At 45.6% G+C, this 15,104-nt stretch overlaps 1 protein-coding gene and 1 pseudogene across 1 annotated transcript; both read left to right on the top strand.

Annotated features, from left to right (window-relative positions):
* The first annotated feature begins 3,910 nt into the window (after nucleotides 1-3,910).
* Nucleotides 3,911-10,660, top strand: LOC119822859 (MAD2L1 binding protein). The gene is made up of 3 exons (XM_038342476.1): nucleotides 3,911-4,034; nucleotides 4,443-4,699; nucleotides 9,777-10,660. Exons 1-3 carry the CDS (start codon nucleotides 3,989-3,991, stop codon nucleotides 10,287-10,289), a joined length of 816 nt encoding a protein of 271 aa, XP_038198404.1. The 5' UTR covers nucleotides 3,911-3,988; the 3' UTR covers nucleotides 10,290-10,660.
* A 3,743-nt stretch (nucleotides 10,661-14,403) lies between these two features.
* LOC119824139 lies at nucleotides 14,404-14,539 on the top strand (annotated as a pseudogene).
* The last annotated feature ends 565 nt before the right edge of the window (nucleotides 14,540-15,104 follow it).

Consider the following 15,104-nt stretch of genomic DNA (forward strand, 5'->3'; position numbering starts at 1 on the left):
GTATGTTTTGACCTCTGGTCCCTACTTCCCCAAACACTCTCTAGTCTTGATCTCTGTGCCCTGGCCCTTGCCTCTTTCTTCATACTTTTCTCAACATTCCTTGGTGGCTCCCGCGGGCTCTTTTCTCTCCCTAATGGCTTCAGGATCCAGCTTATTCTGTTTTATACATCCTCTCTGGGTCATATAATCGGAGTTCATACTGAGGACTCCCTCATACTTGCCTCTATTGTAAATAGAGTATGTTCTAAATATACTACTACTGTATCCAAGAGATATTTAACTCTCCCTGGGAAAAGCCGAGCTTATCTTTCCCCCTTCCTAATATGTCTTCATCTCCTACTTTGTCACCCAATATACAGCTGGTCAGAAACCTAAACTTGTCTTTTTCTTTTTTACTGTATTTGTTTGTTTGTTTTTTTGAGACAGGGTTTCTTAGTAGCTATGGAGCCGGTCCTGGAACTTGCTCTGTAGACCAGGCTGGCCTCAAACTCACAGAGATCCATCTGCCTCTGTCTCCAGAGTACTGGGATTAAAGGCGTGCGCCACCACCGCCGGGCTGTTTGTTTGTTTTAAAGAAAGGGTCTCAAGGGGCAGCGAGAAGATTCAGTGGGTAAAAACACTTTCTGTTTAAATCTGATGGCCGAAATTCTGTTCCTGGAACCCACATAAGACAGAGTCACTATGTATTTATTCCAGGCTTGTGTCAAAGTCTCCACCCTACTGTTGCTGCCTCCTAAGTGCTGAGATCTCAGGTGCTGGCCACTGCATGGCTGCTCTCGTCTTCCTGAGGGTGACTTTCTATTTCTTCTCCTCTTCGAACCCACCGCTACATTAAATTATATTCACGAGACATGCTGCTGGTTATTTTTCACTCTTACTCTTTTGACTCTTGTTGGGGGCCCACCACCCAGCTCCCAAATCAATTACATGGAGGCTTGTTTCTTATAAATGCCTGGCCTAAGCTTGGCTTATTTTTAACTAGTTTTTTTTTTTTTAAACTTAAATTAGCCTGTCTATCTTTTGCTTCTGGGCTTTTACCTTTCTCTATGTCTGTATCCCTTCCTTGACTTCTTACTCCATGGCCTGGTTTGTTGTGTAGCTGGGTGACTGGACCCTTGAATCCTCTCACACTTTCCTCCTCCTCCTATTTATCCTCTCTCTACCAGCCCCGCCTATCCTTTCTCCTGCCTCACTATTGGCTATTCAGCTCTTTATTAGACCAATCAGGTGTTATAGACAGGCAAAGTAACACAGCTTCACAGAGTTAAACAAATGCAACATTAAAGAATGCGACACATCTTTGCATCATTAAACAAATATTCCACAGCATAAACAAACTTAGCCCATCTTAAAATAATATTTCACAACAAGATACCTGTCTATTTTCCTTCTTAGACAGAGACAGGGTTTTTCTATGTTACCCTGGCTGTCCTGGAACTAATTCTGTAGACAAGGCTGGCCTCAACCAGATAATGAGCCACAGAACAGAATGCAGATTAGAAGAAAAGGGTTAATATAAGTTTTAAGAGCTAGTGGAACAAGGCTAAGCTAAGGCTGATCTTTCATAATTAATAAGAAATCTCCATTTCATTTCTGAGCTGGCAGTCCAAATAAAATCTGACTACATCAGTCTATCTTTGTATTAGAGGAACAAGCACATCCATTTCATGAATATGAAAATTGGCTTTTGTCTCTACTAAATAGTAAAATTATATGTACATCAAAGAACTGTTTTAGAAATCTATTTAAGTTTCTTAGCCACTTAAATTGGGATCGGTTGTGTTATGCCCAAATCCATGGGTCCCCACAAAAGCCAACAAAGGAGACCAAGTCCCATATGTAAAAGCAAAGCATTTTTATTTTAATTAAGTTTGCAAACTCAGTCTCTCAGCATGTCCAACGTATTGAAATATCCAGAGAGCCCCGAGCTCAATTAGAATTGTGTTTTAATAGTAGTAAGGGTGGGGGTGAGAGGTCTCTGAGGTTCAGGACCCCTGATTGGCTGACATTTGTCTAGGGGTGTCCTGGTGAAGTGCTGGCAGGTGTTTCTATCTACAGTGCTTGGAATGCCAGGAATTTCCTTTGAATGGTCTGCTCTTGGGTGGGGGTCGGGTAACCTTGGCCTGCCAGGCTTTGTCTCAGGGTAAACTATTGAGACTCCAGACTCCATTTAAATTTATTGGTGGCCAAAGTCGCAGGTGATGATGGTTGGAAGTAAAGAACTTCCTTTGGGGGGCTGGAGAGATGGCTCAGAGGTTAAGAGCATTGCCTGCTCTTCCAAAGGTCCTGAGTTCAATTCCCAGCAACCACATGGTGGCTCACAACCATCTGTAATGGGGTCTGGTGCCCTCTTCTGGCCTGCAGGCATACACACAGACAGAATATTGTGTACAGAATAAATAAATTTTTTTTTTTAAAAAAAGAACTTCCTTTGGATGACCTGCCCAGCTTAGCTTTCACAGCTGGCCCCCACAGGTTGCACTTTTTGTAGTTCTGGGAATCAAACCTCGGGTTCATGCAGGATACGAACTGAACCATGTCCCCAGAGAAGTTTAAAATAAACTTCTTTGATTTATTATCATCAAATGTTTAATTTGCACGCCCATTTTTGCTGGGTTCTTATTTGGTTTGTTTTTTTTCAAGACAGGATTTCTCTGTGTTGCCTTGGCTGTCCTGGAACTCACTCTGTAGACCAGGCTGGCCTCGAACTCAGAGATCTGCTTGCTAGGATTAAAGGTGCATGCCATGACTGCCCAGCTGTATCACTCAAAGTCAAATAAATATTAGGTGGGATGGATGTGGTGGTGCACACACCCTAATCCCAGCATTTGGGAGGCAGAGGCAGGTAGATCTCTGTGAGATCCAGGCCAGCCATAGCTACCTAGTGAGACTTTGTATCAAACAAACCAAATTGTCCTAGTTGCAGCCTCTTTCACCAAGCACTGAACCACGGTGGTGCCACCTCTAAGCCTTATCCTCCTGTCAGTCTACACTGTAGCAAGTGTAAGGGTATGTTTACAAAAATGTAAATTAAAATGGTTACATTTGTGTGCGGACTCGCACACCTGTGTGGTGCGGAGGTGAGAGGACAACTTGTGGGAGTCTGTTCTCTTCTCCTATAATGCGTGTCACGAGGATTGTATTCAGGTCATCAGTTCTGACTGCAAGTGCCTTTACCTTCTCAGCCATCTTGCTTGCGGGCCCCAAAACAGGCAGTTCGCTACTTTGTGTTTCTGTGTGAGCCTGTCATAGAGTAGTGTAGAGGGAGTCTGTCCTTTCTTTTTCTTCCTTCCTTCCATCCTTCCTTTTCTTGTTTGATACAGGGTTTCTCTGTCGGTTCCTATCCTGGAACTCACTCTGTAGACCAGACTGGCCTCGAACTCTGAGATCCGTCTGTCTCTGCCTCCCGAGTGTTGGGATTAAAGGCGTGCGCCACCACCACTGGGAAAAACCTTAGCTCTATAAATTTTCTTCTAGTCCTTGAACAGGGAACGTTGTCTCTCAAGATCTCAAACACTAGGATCTTCTTTTTTTACCTAGCTAACTTTACCTATAGGTCACAGGGCATACATTCAGGGGACCACCCTTCCCCTACACTAACCCTAACCCTGCCCCAACCCGCTCTGGGGCAGGTGTCCCTGTTCACAGTCTAATCCTAATGCGGCCAGAGACTGACTTGACCGCGGCGGAGTCTCCAGCACCTAGGACAGGGCTTCCCACCAAGCAGGCGCGCAGTGGGGTGCGCAGGGAGCTGGCGTGAAAGGAGGCGCCCTTAGGAAGGCAGCCCCGGAGGACGCGGGTCAGCCAAGTGGGAAGGGCCGAGCGGTAGGGAACACTTCCCCGGGGTGCAGCTAACTCTAACCTCCTCCACCCAGAGGCCGCGCTGAGCTCCTTCCGGCCGGTAGGAATCGGAAGTAGAGTAGAAGCTTCCCATGATGCTTCGCGCGTCGTCTCTTCTAACCGCAGGGCGACTAAGCAGGCAGTAGCTATGGCTGCGCCCGGGCCAGAGGATCAGTCTCCTGCGGCCGCCCCCGGTAAGGCGTGGGATCCAAAACTTGGGGGCCCGTTTCTTCCCTGTTGCTACCTTCCAGAAGGCATTTAGAGACTGGCGCTTCCTCCGTCGTTCTCCCTGTCTCCTTGGTTCCCGGTGTCCTGGCCGGAGCTTCCTGTGGGTCGCTTCCTCGCTTTGGGTGGAGCTGCTTCTCCGGTCCCGTGCTTTTGGGTGTGCTGGCCCCCACTTCACACTTCATAGCGAAGCCTTAGTCTCTGCCTCCGAAAGTCCCCTCCTGTCCTGATGTCGTTTAAGTCGCTCCCGGTCAGGATCAGGTCTCCAGTCACCGTCCAGGGTATATGTGGGTGTCTGCAGGTGTGACCCCTGGGAACGAGAAGACTGACGTTGATTTTAAACCCTCCCCCCCTTTACTCTTTCATTCACGGACTAGATTTGGATTGGTATGAGAAGTCGGAAGAAACTCACGCTCCTCAAGTAGATCCTGAGACCGTCATCACGTCAGTTCAGGAACCTTCGGAGCCCTTTCGCCCAAGAGACTTGGTGCCGGTGGTGTTCCCCGGGCCCGTGAGCCAGGAAGGCTGCTGTCAGTTTACGTGTGAACTTCTAAAGCATGTCATGTACCAACGCCAACAGCTACCTCTGCCCTATGAACACCTCAAGCACTTCTACCGAAAATCTCCTCCCCAGGTTCGCGCGGGCTTTGGAAGAAAATGGGTGGGAAGACTTCGTGGCTCTGAGATGGTGGGCAAGTTAGAAAAGTGAGCTAAGAACTCCTCAGCTTCCGAGGAAGCCTAGGCCTTTGCGAAGGCTTTCTTTTCTCGTTTTTTTTTTTTTTTACCCACTTGGGCCTTGTTGTTCTCTCTCCTTGTTCTCTTACTGAGACTCGTCCTATTATGTGTTGTATGAAGACGTCATGAGTTAGTTCTCTAAACTGTATATATTTCTTGAAACAAAATTTTACTGTGTAGTTCAGGCCAGTGATCTGCCTGCCTCAACTTCCCCAGCTGATTGCTGGGGTTACAGGTGTGCATCGCCATACCTGGCCTATCCTTAATGCTCTGTCTCCTCTCTCCTCCCCTCCACTCCTCTTCTCTCTCCCCTCCACTCTTGAGAATCCAAGGCCCCTCACATGCTAGACAAGTGTTGTATTACTAAGCTATAGCCCCAGACCTGAACTGGGTGTTTACATTTGTATTTCTTCTTCTCACATTTTCACCCGTTTCTGGTTTTATTTTTAATGTATTTTCTTGGGGATAATTTCTAGACCTTAGAGTCTAACAATTTTTTATTCTTAATCAGTTTGGGATCTTTTTTTGGGGGGGGGGCTTAGAGTTTTGTTTTGTTTTTATTTTAATGGTCTTGTGATGTTGTCCAGTATTATTTTGAATGTGTGAACTTTAAAGTTTTTACATTCATTTATTTAGTGTGTGTGGGGAGTGGGGAACAGGCATCACATGCAGGTGTGGATGTCAGAGGACTATTGCAGGAGGCAGTTCTCCTACACTGTGTGGGGCCAAGGGATCTGGCAACCAGGGCCTGAGCCATCTTACAGGCCAGTGAGCTTATGAATTTCAGTGTTCTCCTACTTCAGCCTGGGTCCTGGGATTATAGCCACCATGCCCCCCCCCTCTCGGGGCTTTCCCACTCTCCTCCTTGCTGCTTGCAGTGTCTTTCTTCCAGAATCCTTTTCCCGTTTGTTTCTTTTACTTTTGCTGTTTGCTGTGGGAACTTTTGGTTCTGTCTGGTGAATATTTCAGGATAGATCTCTATCTGATGCCTGGGCCTTATGAACTGATATTTATAAGAAGAACCTGGTGATCTCTTGGAAAACGTAACAAACATGGTATAGGAGGGCCAGGGATGGAGCCCTAAAACCAGCATTTAGGAGAGAGATGGGTGGATCACTTGGGTTTGAAGCCAACCTGGTCTTCATAAGTGGTTCCAAGCTAGCCAGGGTACATAGACTCTCTTAAAAAATGCTTAAAAACCTGGAAGGCGGAAGCAGGCAAATCTATGTGAGTTTGAGGCCAAGTCTGGTCTACAAGAGTTAGTTCCAGAAAAGATAGGGCTGTTACACAGAGAAATCCTGTCTTGAAAAAAAGAATAGAAAAGAAAGAAAGAAAAGCCAGTCAGTGGTGATGCACGCCTTTAATTCCAGCACTCAGAAGACAGAGGCAAGTGGATCTCTGAGCTTGAGGCCAGCCTGGTCTACAAAGTGAGTTCAGGATGGCCAGGGCTGTTACACTGTTACACAGAAAGATTCTTTCTTTCTTTCTTTCTTTCTTTCTTTCTTTCTTTCTTTCTTTCTTTCTTTCTTTCTCTCTCTCTCTCTCTCTCTCCCTCTCCCCCTCTCCCGCCTTCCTTCCTTCCTTCCTTCCTTTCTCTCTCTCTCTCTCTCTTTCTTTCTTTCTTTCTTTCTTTCTTTCTTTCTTTCTTTCTTTCTCTTTGGTTTTTTGAGACAGGGTTTCTCTGTGGCTTTGGAACCTGTCCTGGAACTAGCTCTTGTAGACCAGGCTGGCCTTGAACTCACAGAGATCCACCTGCCTCTGCCTCCCAAATGCTGGGATTAAAGGTGTGTGCCACCACCACCCGGCTGAGAGATTCTTCCTTAAAAGGAGCAAAGAAAAGAAAAGGAAAAAAAAGACAAAATCCCCCAAACTATAGTATTACAAATTCTCCCCAGACTTCTGTCACGCAGATTTGTTCAGCACTGGTAATCAGGCTTTCTGTCTAGTTCTGCAGTGTGGACTTGCTTATTGGGGTGTTTATTACTAACAGTTGCCAATCAGCTGTCTCTTTTTAATTTTATTTTTTTTTTAATTTTTAATTTCTATACAGACAGTTTCTCTGTCTCTTTTTTTTATTGATTTTTATTGAGCTCTATACTTTTCTCTGCTCCCCTCCCTGCCTCTCTCCTCCCCCTTCAACCCTCCCCCAAGGTCCCCATGCTCCCAATTTACTCAGGAGATGTTGTCTTTTTCTACTTTCTACTTCCCATATAGATTAGATCTATGTAAGTCTCTCTTAGTGTCCTTGTTGTTGTCTAAATTCTCTGGGATTGTGGTTTGTAGGCTGGCTTTCTTTGCTTTATGCTTATAAACCACCTATGAGTGAGTATATGTGATAATTGTCTTTCTGTGTCTGGGTTACCTTACTCAACATAATGTTTTCTAGCTCCATAATAATGTTTTCTAGCTCCATTTTCCTGCAATATTCAAGCTGTCATTATTTTTTTCTGCTTTGTAGTACTCCATTGTGTAAATGTACCATATTTTCCTTATTCATTCTTCGATCGAGGGGCATTTAGGTTGTTTACAGGTTCTGGCTATGACAAACAAAGCTGCTATGAACATAGCTGAGCACATGTCCTTGTGGCACGATTGAGCATCCTTTGGATATATACCCAAAAGTGGTATTACTGGGTCTTGAGGAAGGTTGTTCCTAACTTCTGAGAAATCTGCACAATGGCATCCAAAGGGGTGGTACCAGCTTGCATTCCCACCAGCAATGCAGAAGTGTTCCCTTTACCTCACAACCTCTCCAGCATAAGTTGTCATCAGTGTTTTTGATATTGGCCATTCTTACAGGTGTAAGATGGAATCTCAGAGTTGTTTTGATTTGCATTTCTCTGATGACTAAGGATGTTGAACATTTCCTTAAGTATCTTTCAGTCATTTTAGATTCCTCTGATGAGAGTTCTCTGTTTAGGTCTGTACTCCATTTTTTAAAATTGGATTATGTGTTCTTTTGGTGACTAATTTCTTGAATTCTTTGTATATTTTGGAGATCAGTCCTCTGTCTGATGTGGGGTTAGTGAAGATCTTTTCCCATTCTGTAGGTTGTCGTTTTCTCTTGTCTGTATCCTTTGCTTTATAGAAGCTTTTCAGTTTCAGAAGGTCCCATTTTTAATTGTTTCTCTCAGTGTCTGTGCTGCTGGGGTTATATCTAGGAAGTGGTCTTCTGTGCCAATGCGTTCAAGTGTACTTCCCACTTTCTCTTCTATAAGGTTCAGTGTGCCTGGATTTGTGTTGAGGTCTCTGATCCATCTGGACTTGAGTTTTGTGAATGGTGATAGATATGGGTCTATTTTCATTTTTGTACTTGTTGATATCCAGTTATGCCAGCACCACTTGTTAAATATGCTTTCTTTTTTTCCATTTGATATTTTTTGCTTTTTTGTCAAAAATCAGGTGTTCGAAGATGTGTGGATTGATATCCGGGTCTTCTATTCGGTTCCATTGGTCCTCCTGTTTTTATGCCAATACCAGGCTGTTTTCATTACTGTAGCCCTGTTGTAGAGTTTGAAGTCAGGGACTGTGATGCCTCCAGAAGCTCTTTTATTGTACAGGATTGTTTTAGCTATCCTGGGTTTTTTTGCTTTTCCATATGAGCTTGAGTACCATTACAATTGGGTGGAGTAGGCAGCATCTACTTTTTATCTTCTGAAGCTTTTTGCCTTTGACCAATGTTATTCTTTAGTTCTTTCTCTACAGGCAGTTCTTTCTAACTCACTCTATTTTCTCCCTCCGTCACTGAATGTTCTCTCTCTCCTCTCTCTCTCTCTCTCTCTTTCTCTCTCTCTGGTATATATTGCTCTCTTCCTTATTGCCTTGAGACCAGGTCTCATTGAATCAGAAGCTCAACATTTAGGCTGACTGGCTGGTCAAGCCCAGGACTTTCTTGTTTCTGCCACGCAATGCTGGATATTGCTCTTTTACTTGGTTTTGAGGATTTGAACTCAGGTCTTCATGCTTGTAGAGCAAATGCTTTTACCCTGTGAACCATCTCTTCATTCTCAATAACCATGGATGTGTTCAACTGGATGGCCTACTCTAGAATTATCTTGATTAAACCAAGTAATCCTCATTTCTACACTCCCTGTATGTAGAAGGAACGGCGGGCTGTGTCCCGCCACCCGGCTAGCTTTGCCCAAAATAATTACACGGAAACTGTATTCTTTTAAAACACTGCCTGGCCCATAGTTTCAGCCTCTTATTGGCTAATTCTCACATCTTTCTTTAACCCATATTTAGTAATCTGTGTAGCACCATGAGGTGTGGCTTACCAGGAGAGATCTTAACCTGCATCCATCTCGGAGAGGAGAAGCATGGAGACTGCATATGGCGACTGCCTGAAGCGTCTGCCCTTCTCTTTCCCAGAATTCTGTTCTGTTTACTCCTCCTACCTAATTTTCTGTTCTATTAAAGGGCCAAGGCAGTTTTCTTTATTAATTAACCAATGAAAGTAACACATAGACACTCCTCCATCACCTGTATAACAAAAAATTGCTACCTTGATCTATGCCAAGTCTTTTACATTTTTAAAATTTTTTTATTGCTCTGTGTGTGTGTGTGTGTGTGTGTGTGTGTGTGTGTGTGTGTGTGTGTCTGACTGCATACATACTTGTGCCACAGTGGAGGTCAAAGGATAATTTTGTGGAGTCATTCTTTCCTGTTTTTACTTGGGTGCTGGGGATCAAACTCAGATTGCCAGGCTTATGCAGCAAGCCCCTTTTAATTGCTGGCCCATCTCACTATTTCATTGCTTTCATTTTGATATCCTCCAGTTTTAAACACCATCTTTGCTATTCAAGACATAGGCAAACTGTAGTTGGTACAGTGTATAGATTTCCCTTAATTTAATGCTTTCTGATAAAGCCCAGTAACAGAAATCTTGTTTATCTACACATCTCAATGGGGTTACACCAAAGGCCACCCACTTAATTTTATCGTGTTTTTTCTTCTGTCACTCTTCATCTTTATAGTCAGAGGACACTGCAAGGAAGAAACCTCGGCTCACCGCTGAGGTGAACAGCAGGAAGTGTCAACAGGCTCTGGCGGAACTGGAGAGCGTCCTCAGTCACCTAGAGGACTTCTTTGCCCGAACACTAGTACCAAGAGTGTTGATCCTTCTTGGAGGCAATGCCCTGAGCCCCAAGGAATTCTATGAACTTGACTTGTCCAGACTAGTCCCCTTCAGTGTGGACCAGAGCCTGAACACAGCTGCCTGTTTGCGTCGTCTCTTCCGAGCCATCTTTATGGCTGATGCCTTTAGTGAGCTGCAGGCTCCTCCGCTCATGGGTACCATTGTCATGGTACAGGGGCACCGTGACTGTGGAGAAGATTGGTTTCTACCCAAGCTTAACTACCGAGTGCCCAGCCGGGGCCACAAACTGACTGTGACGCTGTCCTGTGGGAGACCTTCCATTCCAGCTGTTGCCGCAGAGGATTACGTGTGGTTCCAGGCACCAGTGACACTTAAAGGTTTCCATGAGTGACTGAAGGAGGACAATGGCTGAATTCTCCCCGTGCTACCAAGGCGCCCATCTCTTGTTTGGAATTGAAGCTGCTTCCTGGTGAGGGAGGAAGGCTGTGCCCTGGTGGTGTGCCGCCTCTCCCCAGACTGCCTGGTGACTTGTGGTATGTGTCCTCGCGGTGGTACTCATCATGGAGCAAAGTCCCCAGTCAACGATGGACTCCCAGAGGCCTCTGGGCCCACTAGCTCTATCTGAGATTAGAAAGCATGGAGGTGGACGTTGTCTGCTTTATGCTGACTTCAGCACGTGTGTTATTATGTGGGTGTGACTCAGGCATTTAAATATGAAGTCACTAGAGTCGTATTAAATTTTCCTAACACTTTTGACTTAGACTCAAGGGTTTGTTGTTTGTTTTTAGAAAGTCCTGTGTGCCCTAGGTAGGCTTCGCATGTGCTGTGTGTAGGAGAGAGTAACCTTGACCGTCTGAATGTTGGCATCCTGGGCATCCGTGCTCAGCCGGACCTGCTTTACTTTGTGCTGGCACTAGAATCCAGGGTTCCATTTGTCACCGCTAAGATGGTTCTAGCTCAGAGAGCAGGAGCCACAGCCCTATTCAAAACACGGTTACCTGGAGCTTCTGCTACTGGTCAGTCGACCAGAGGGTGCTGCTGTATTCAGGCTCATGACGTCACCTGATGACGACCTTAGCCTGTACCATGTGCCCAGCGCCAGGGGCTGAGTGGGGGAAGGCCCTGCAGCCTCTCTCCGCTGTTCTCAAGTCTTAGTGGTTCAGGTAATTTGGATTAATTCTGCTCTTCAGATCTGAGAGACAAATTCAGAGGAAGGGTACCAAGAGAATAGGCTGAACACAGAGAAGCGAGAGGCTCTTCCCAGAGCCAGATGGAGCTGGGACTCAGGCTCCCCAGATTGCCTCCCCGTGTTCCTGTTCCTTCTGGAGCTTTTGTCCAGCCTTGTCTCTACTGCTTGATGGCTGATGACATTGCTCTTGGCAAAAATGGCCCTTCTCTCCCTCCTGACTGCAAGTCAAGGACAGACTCACACCCTGCTGAGGGAGATGCACACGCCAAGTTATTAGGGTAATGTGTGTAAAGGGTTTGAAACACAGTAACACATACATATTCTTAAAGATGTTTTGAGACAGTTTCATGTTACTTGAGCTTGATTCGTAGCATAGAACATGAGCTCCCGACCCTCCTGCCTCTGCTTACTAAATGTTAGGACTATAGACTAGCAGGCCACGTTTTTACTGTGTTTCTTTTCCTGTGTTTTGGAAGCTGAAAGTCCAGTCTTGGGGAGCCTGTGGCAAACCCCGCCCCTTTTGCTCATATTCATATCAAACTCCTGCTTCTGCTTCCTCCACCCCCACTGCTCAGCGTGACCTTTCTTACCTTCATGTCCTTTCTAACATGGCACTTCAATTCTACATACTTCAGTATGCCCCACAATGGAGGCCGTTTTCACAATCCACTGTTTGCGACACCAGGCTGGCCTCTGTACATCTGCCCCATGCTCCTTGTGCCTGTATACTATGTTAAGCACTTACACACAGGCTGAGTAGGGTGGTGCATGCCTCTAATCCCAACACTTGGAAACAGAGACAGGCAGATCTCTGAGTTCAAGGCCAGCCTGGTCCACAAAGTAAGTTCCAGGATACCCAGGGCTACATAAATGGACCCTGTCTCAAGAAACCAAAAAGGAAAAAAGGTACTTATACACCTTAGTTAATGCTAACTTATATGTATATGTTAGTATGTTAAACCTGAAAATTGTGAGAAAAACCAAGTCCACAATTGTCTGATTAAAGCAAGCTGTATTTTAGTGTATGCTGGGATTTTAGGTATGGCCAGTCCAAGGCTGCTCTAAGTCAGGATTTCAGAGAGCAGCCCCTGCTGGCCTATTGAAGTCCCCTTTATAGAAGAGATACAGTGTTTACAGGGGCAAGAGAGTGGTTCTTACACATTGTTAGTGTGGTGGCCAGCCATGAAAGCTAAGTGTGGGCAGGTAATCCAAAGGAAGTTCTTTACTTCCAACAATTATCACCTGGGACTCTGGCCATCCATAAATTTAAATGGAGTCTGGAGTCTCAGATAGTTTACCCTGAGACAATGCCTGGCAGGCTGAGGTTGCCCGACCCCAACCCAAGAGCAGACCATTCAAAGGAAATTCCTGGCATTCCAAGCACTGTAGATAGAAACACCTACCAACACTTCACCAGGACACCCCTAGACAAACGTCAGCCAATCAGGGGTCCTGAACCTCAGAGACCCCCTCACCCCCACCTTTGCTACTATAAAAACACAATTCTAATTGAGCTCAGGGCTCTCCGGATATTCCAATACTTTGGACGTGCTGAGAGACCGAGTTTACAAACTTGATTAAAATAAAGGCCCTTTGCTTTTACATATGGGACTTGGTCTCCTTTGTTGGCTTTTGTGGGGACCCACGGATTTGGGCAGAAAAGAAAGATAGTATGAATGGGAAGGAGGGTAAGGATATAATTATGTGGATGGTGTCACAAGTTTAGTACAAATCAAACATGGTTTGCAGTTTACATCAGATCTAATAAATAAAAACTTATTCTTAATTACAAATAGAAATTTAACTTGCAAATATTTAACACAGGAAAAATAGGAACTTACTGTCTTAACTGCAAACAGAACCCTTAACCTACATGGTCTGTTTAACTTGCCTTGGTCTCGCATGAACTCACAAGGGATACCATTTCTGCTTTGGTCTCACAGCTGCTCCATTATAAATGAGTTTGCCTACATGGTGAAGCCTGAGCTCAGACCTGTTCACCTGCCGGCAGCTGCTCTCCTGTGATCTTAGTATCATTTTTCTCTCAAATAGCCAGGATTTGTTCCTGCTCCAGTTGGGCACATAACAAAGCTTCGAGACTCCCCCTTCCTTCCAATTCTGGTTGCTGAGGTGGAACTCACCAGCCATAGATAAATCTAGAACCGGTGAAAACAAGGTGTTTGAGAGCTGTGTTCTGTGTTGAAATCACCAGACGTGTATCCCAGCAGCCAGACTGTTGGTTGTTGGTTTTTTATTATTATGTATATAATGTTCTGTCTGCCTGTATGCCTGCAGGCCAGAAGAGGGCACCAGATCTCATAGATGGTTGTGAGCCACCATGTGGTTGCTGGGGATTGAACTCAGGACCTCTGGAGGAGCAGCCAGTGCTCTTAACCTCTGAGCCATCTCTCCAGCCCCCTGTTTTTTTTTTTTTTTTTTTCTGCTAGTATTTCTTTACTATCGGGCTATATTGCCAAAGCATGGAGGTGAAGTTGGGAATGGGGCCATAAATTGTTTTGAGGTGGAAGACCTATCAGCCGGGTCAGCTGTTCTCAGATGCTCATTTGAACAGTCATGATGAACAATGCTCAGGGAATCAAAACAAAGTAATTATTGAGTGATGTAGACACATTTCTCTATGGGCTTGGCGTGGAGGCCCAGGGCATTTTGACTTCATGAGTCTTCCCCAAAGGAATCCAGAAATAAAAGCTCAGTCACTACAAAGCAAGCCTAACTTCCCTGAAACAAGTCTTCAGAGCAACCTGTTGAGACTGCGTTTGTCTGGGGACTCCTGAAATGGTTGTGAAGAAGCCCCAGTTAGGTTAGCCTGGGGAATACAGAGCCCCACCAATAGTGGAGTGTTGGTCTCCATCCGTCTGTTGCTACCATCTGAGTCTAAATGGTTGTGGGGCCCAAGGTTAAGTACATGCCGGTTGTAGCTGATCCACACCGTGTGTTGGCTTCTTTATTTGAGACAGCATCTCACTAAGAGCCTTGACTGACTCGGCACTTGTTAGGTAAACCAACCTGGCCTAGAACTCTATCTGCCTGTTGCTGCCTCCTGAGTGCTGGTTTTAAAGGTGTGGGCCACCACCCCTGGAAAATGTCACCCTTTCCACATCTTCCTGGGATCTTACTTCATTGTCTATTTGCCACACTAGTCCAGGGACTGAGAGAGCTCTCAGGAGGAAACTGGAGAGGACACAATGGATAGAGCCTACTTGGTGAAACCTGGCTTCGGGGGCGCTTAGAGGGTATCAGAAACTAGTGCTTTTAGAAGCAGGAGCTGTCAGATTCGTCCTAAAATTCTGAGGTCATACTTAACTGGCAGGGTTAAGTATGACCATAATCACAAAGGTGGTTTTCTCAGGGCGAGGCTTATCCTAAGTTGCGCTCCTGACATGCCAACCCCTGCGGTTTTCCCAAATGTGGGAAACTGTGTTAGCACTCTCCCCAGAAAAAAATAAAATTCTGAGGTCAAGAAGTGATATGCCCAGGCTGAAATAACACAACTAATAATAATGGCTTTGTTGGGGCTTTGGGCTTTGGGTTTTTTGTTCGTTTGCTTTTTTTTTTAAAGACAAGATTTCTCTGTTTAACAGCGCTGACTATCCTGGAACTAGTTCTGTAGACCAGGCTGGCCTGGAACTCAGAGATCCGCCTGCTGGGATTAAAAGTGTGTGCCACCAGCGCCCAGCGAAAGTCCTTGTTGGGACTTTATATTGGTTTTCTTCCCAAGTCCCTATTGGGAATAGGTGGAGGATAGGCCTTAATAATATGGAGCGTGAGTGTGGAGCTCGTCTGGCACTTCGTACCTGAAAGCCAAGCCGGAACAACAAAAGACAAGTGTCTGGACTGGTAATGGAGGAGGGTGGGGCTGGTGTGTTCCCGGGCTCCAGGAAAGGGCGGGGTTGGAGAGATGGGCGGTCCTGTGGGTGGGATTTTGTTTCCTGCTAGACTGAGGGGCGGGGCTCAGGGTCTCCATGGAGACAGGGTGTAGCGGTCGGACTAGCGTGG

The sequence above is a fragment of the Arvicola amphibius genome, chromosome 9 (assembly GCF_903992535.2).
Source record: "Arvicola amphibius chromosome 9, mArvAmp1.2, whole genome shotgun sequence".
Classification (NCBI taxonomy): domain Eukaryota; kingdom Metazoa; phylum Chordata; class Mammalia; order Rodentia; family Cricetidae; genus Arvicola; species Arvicola amphibius.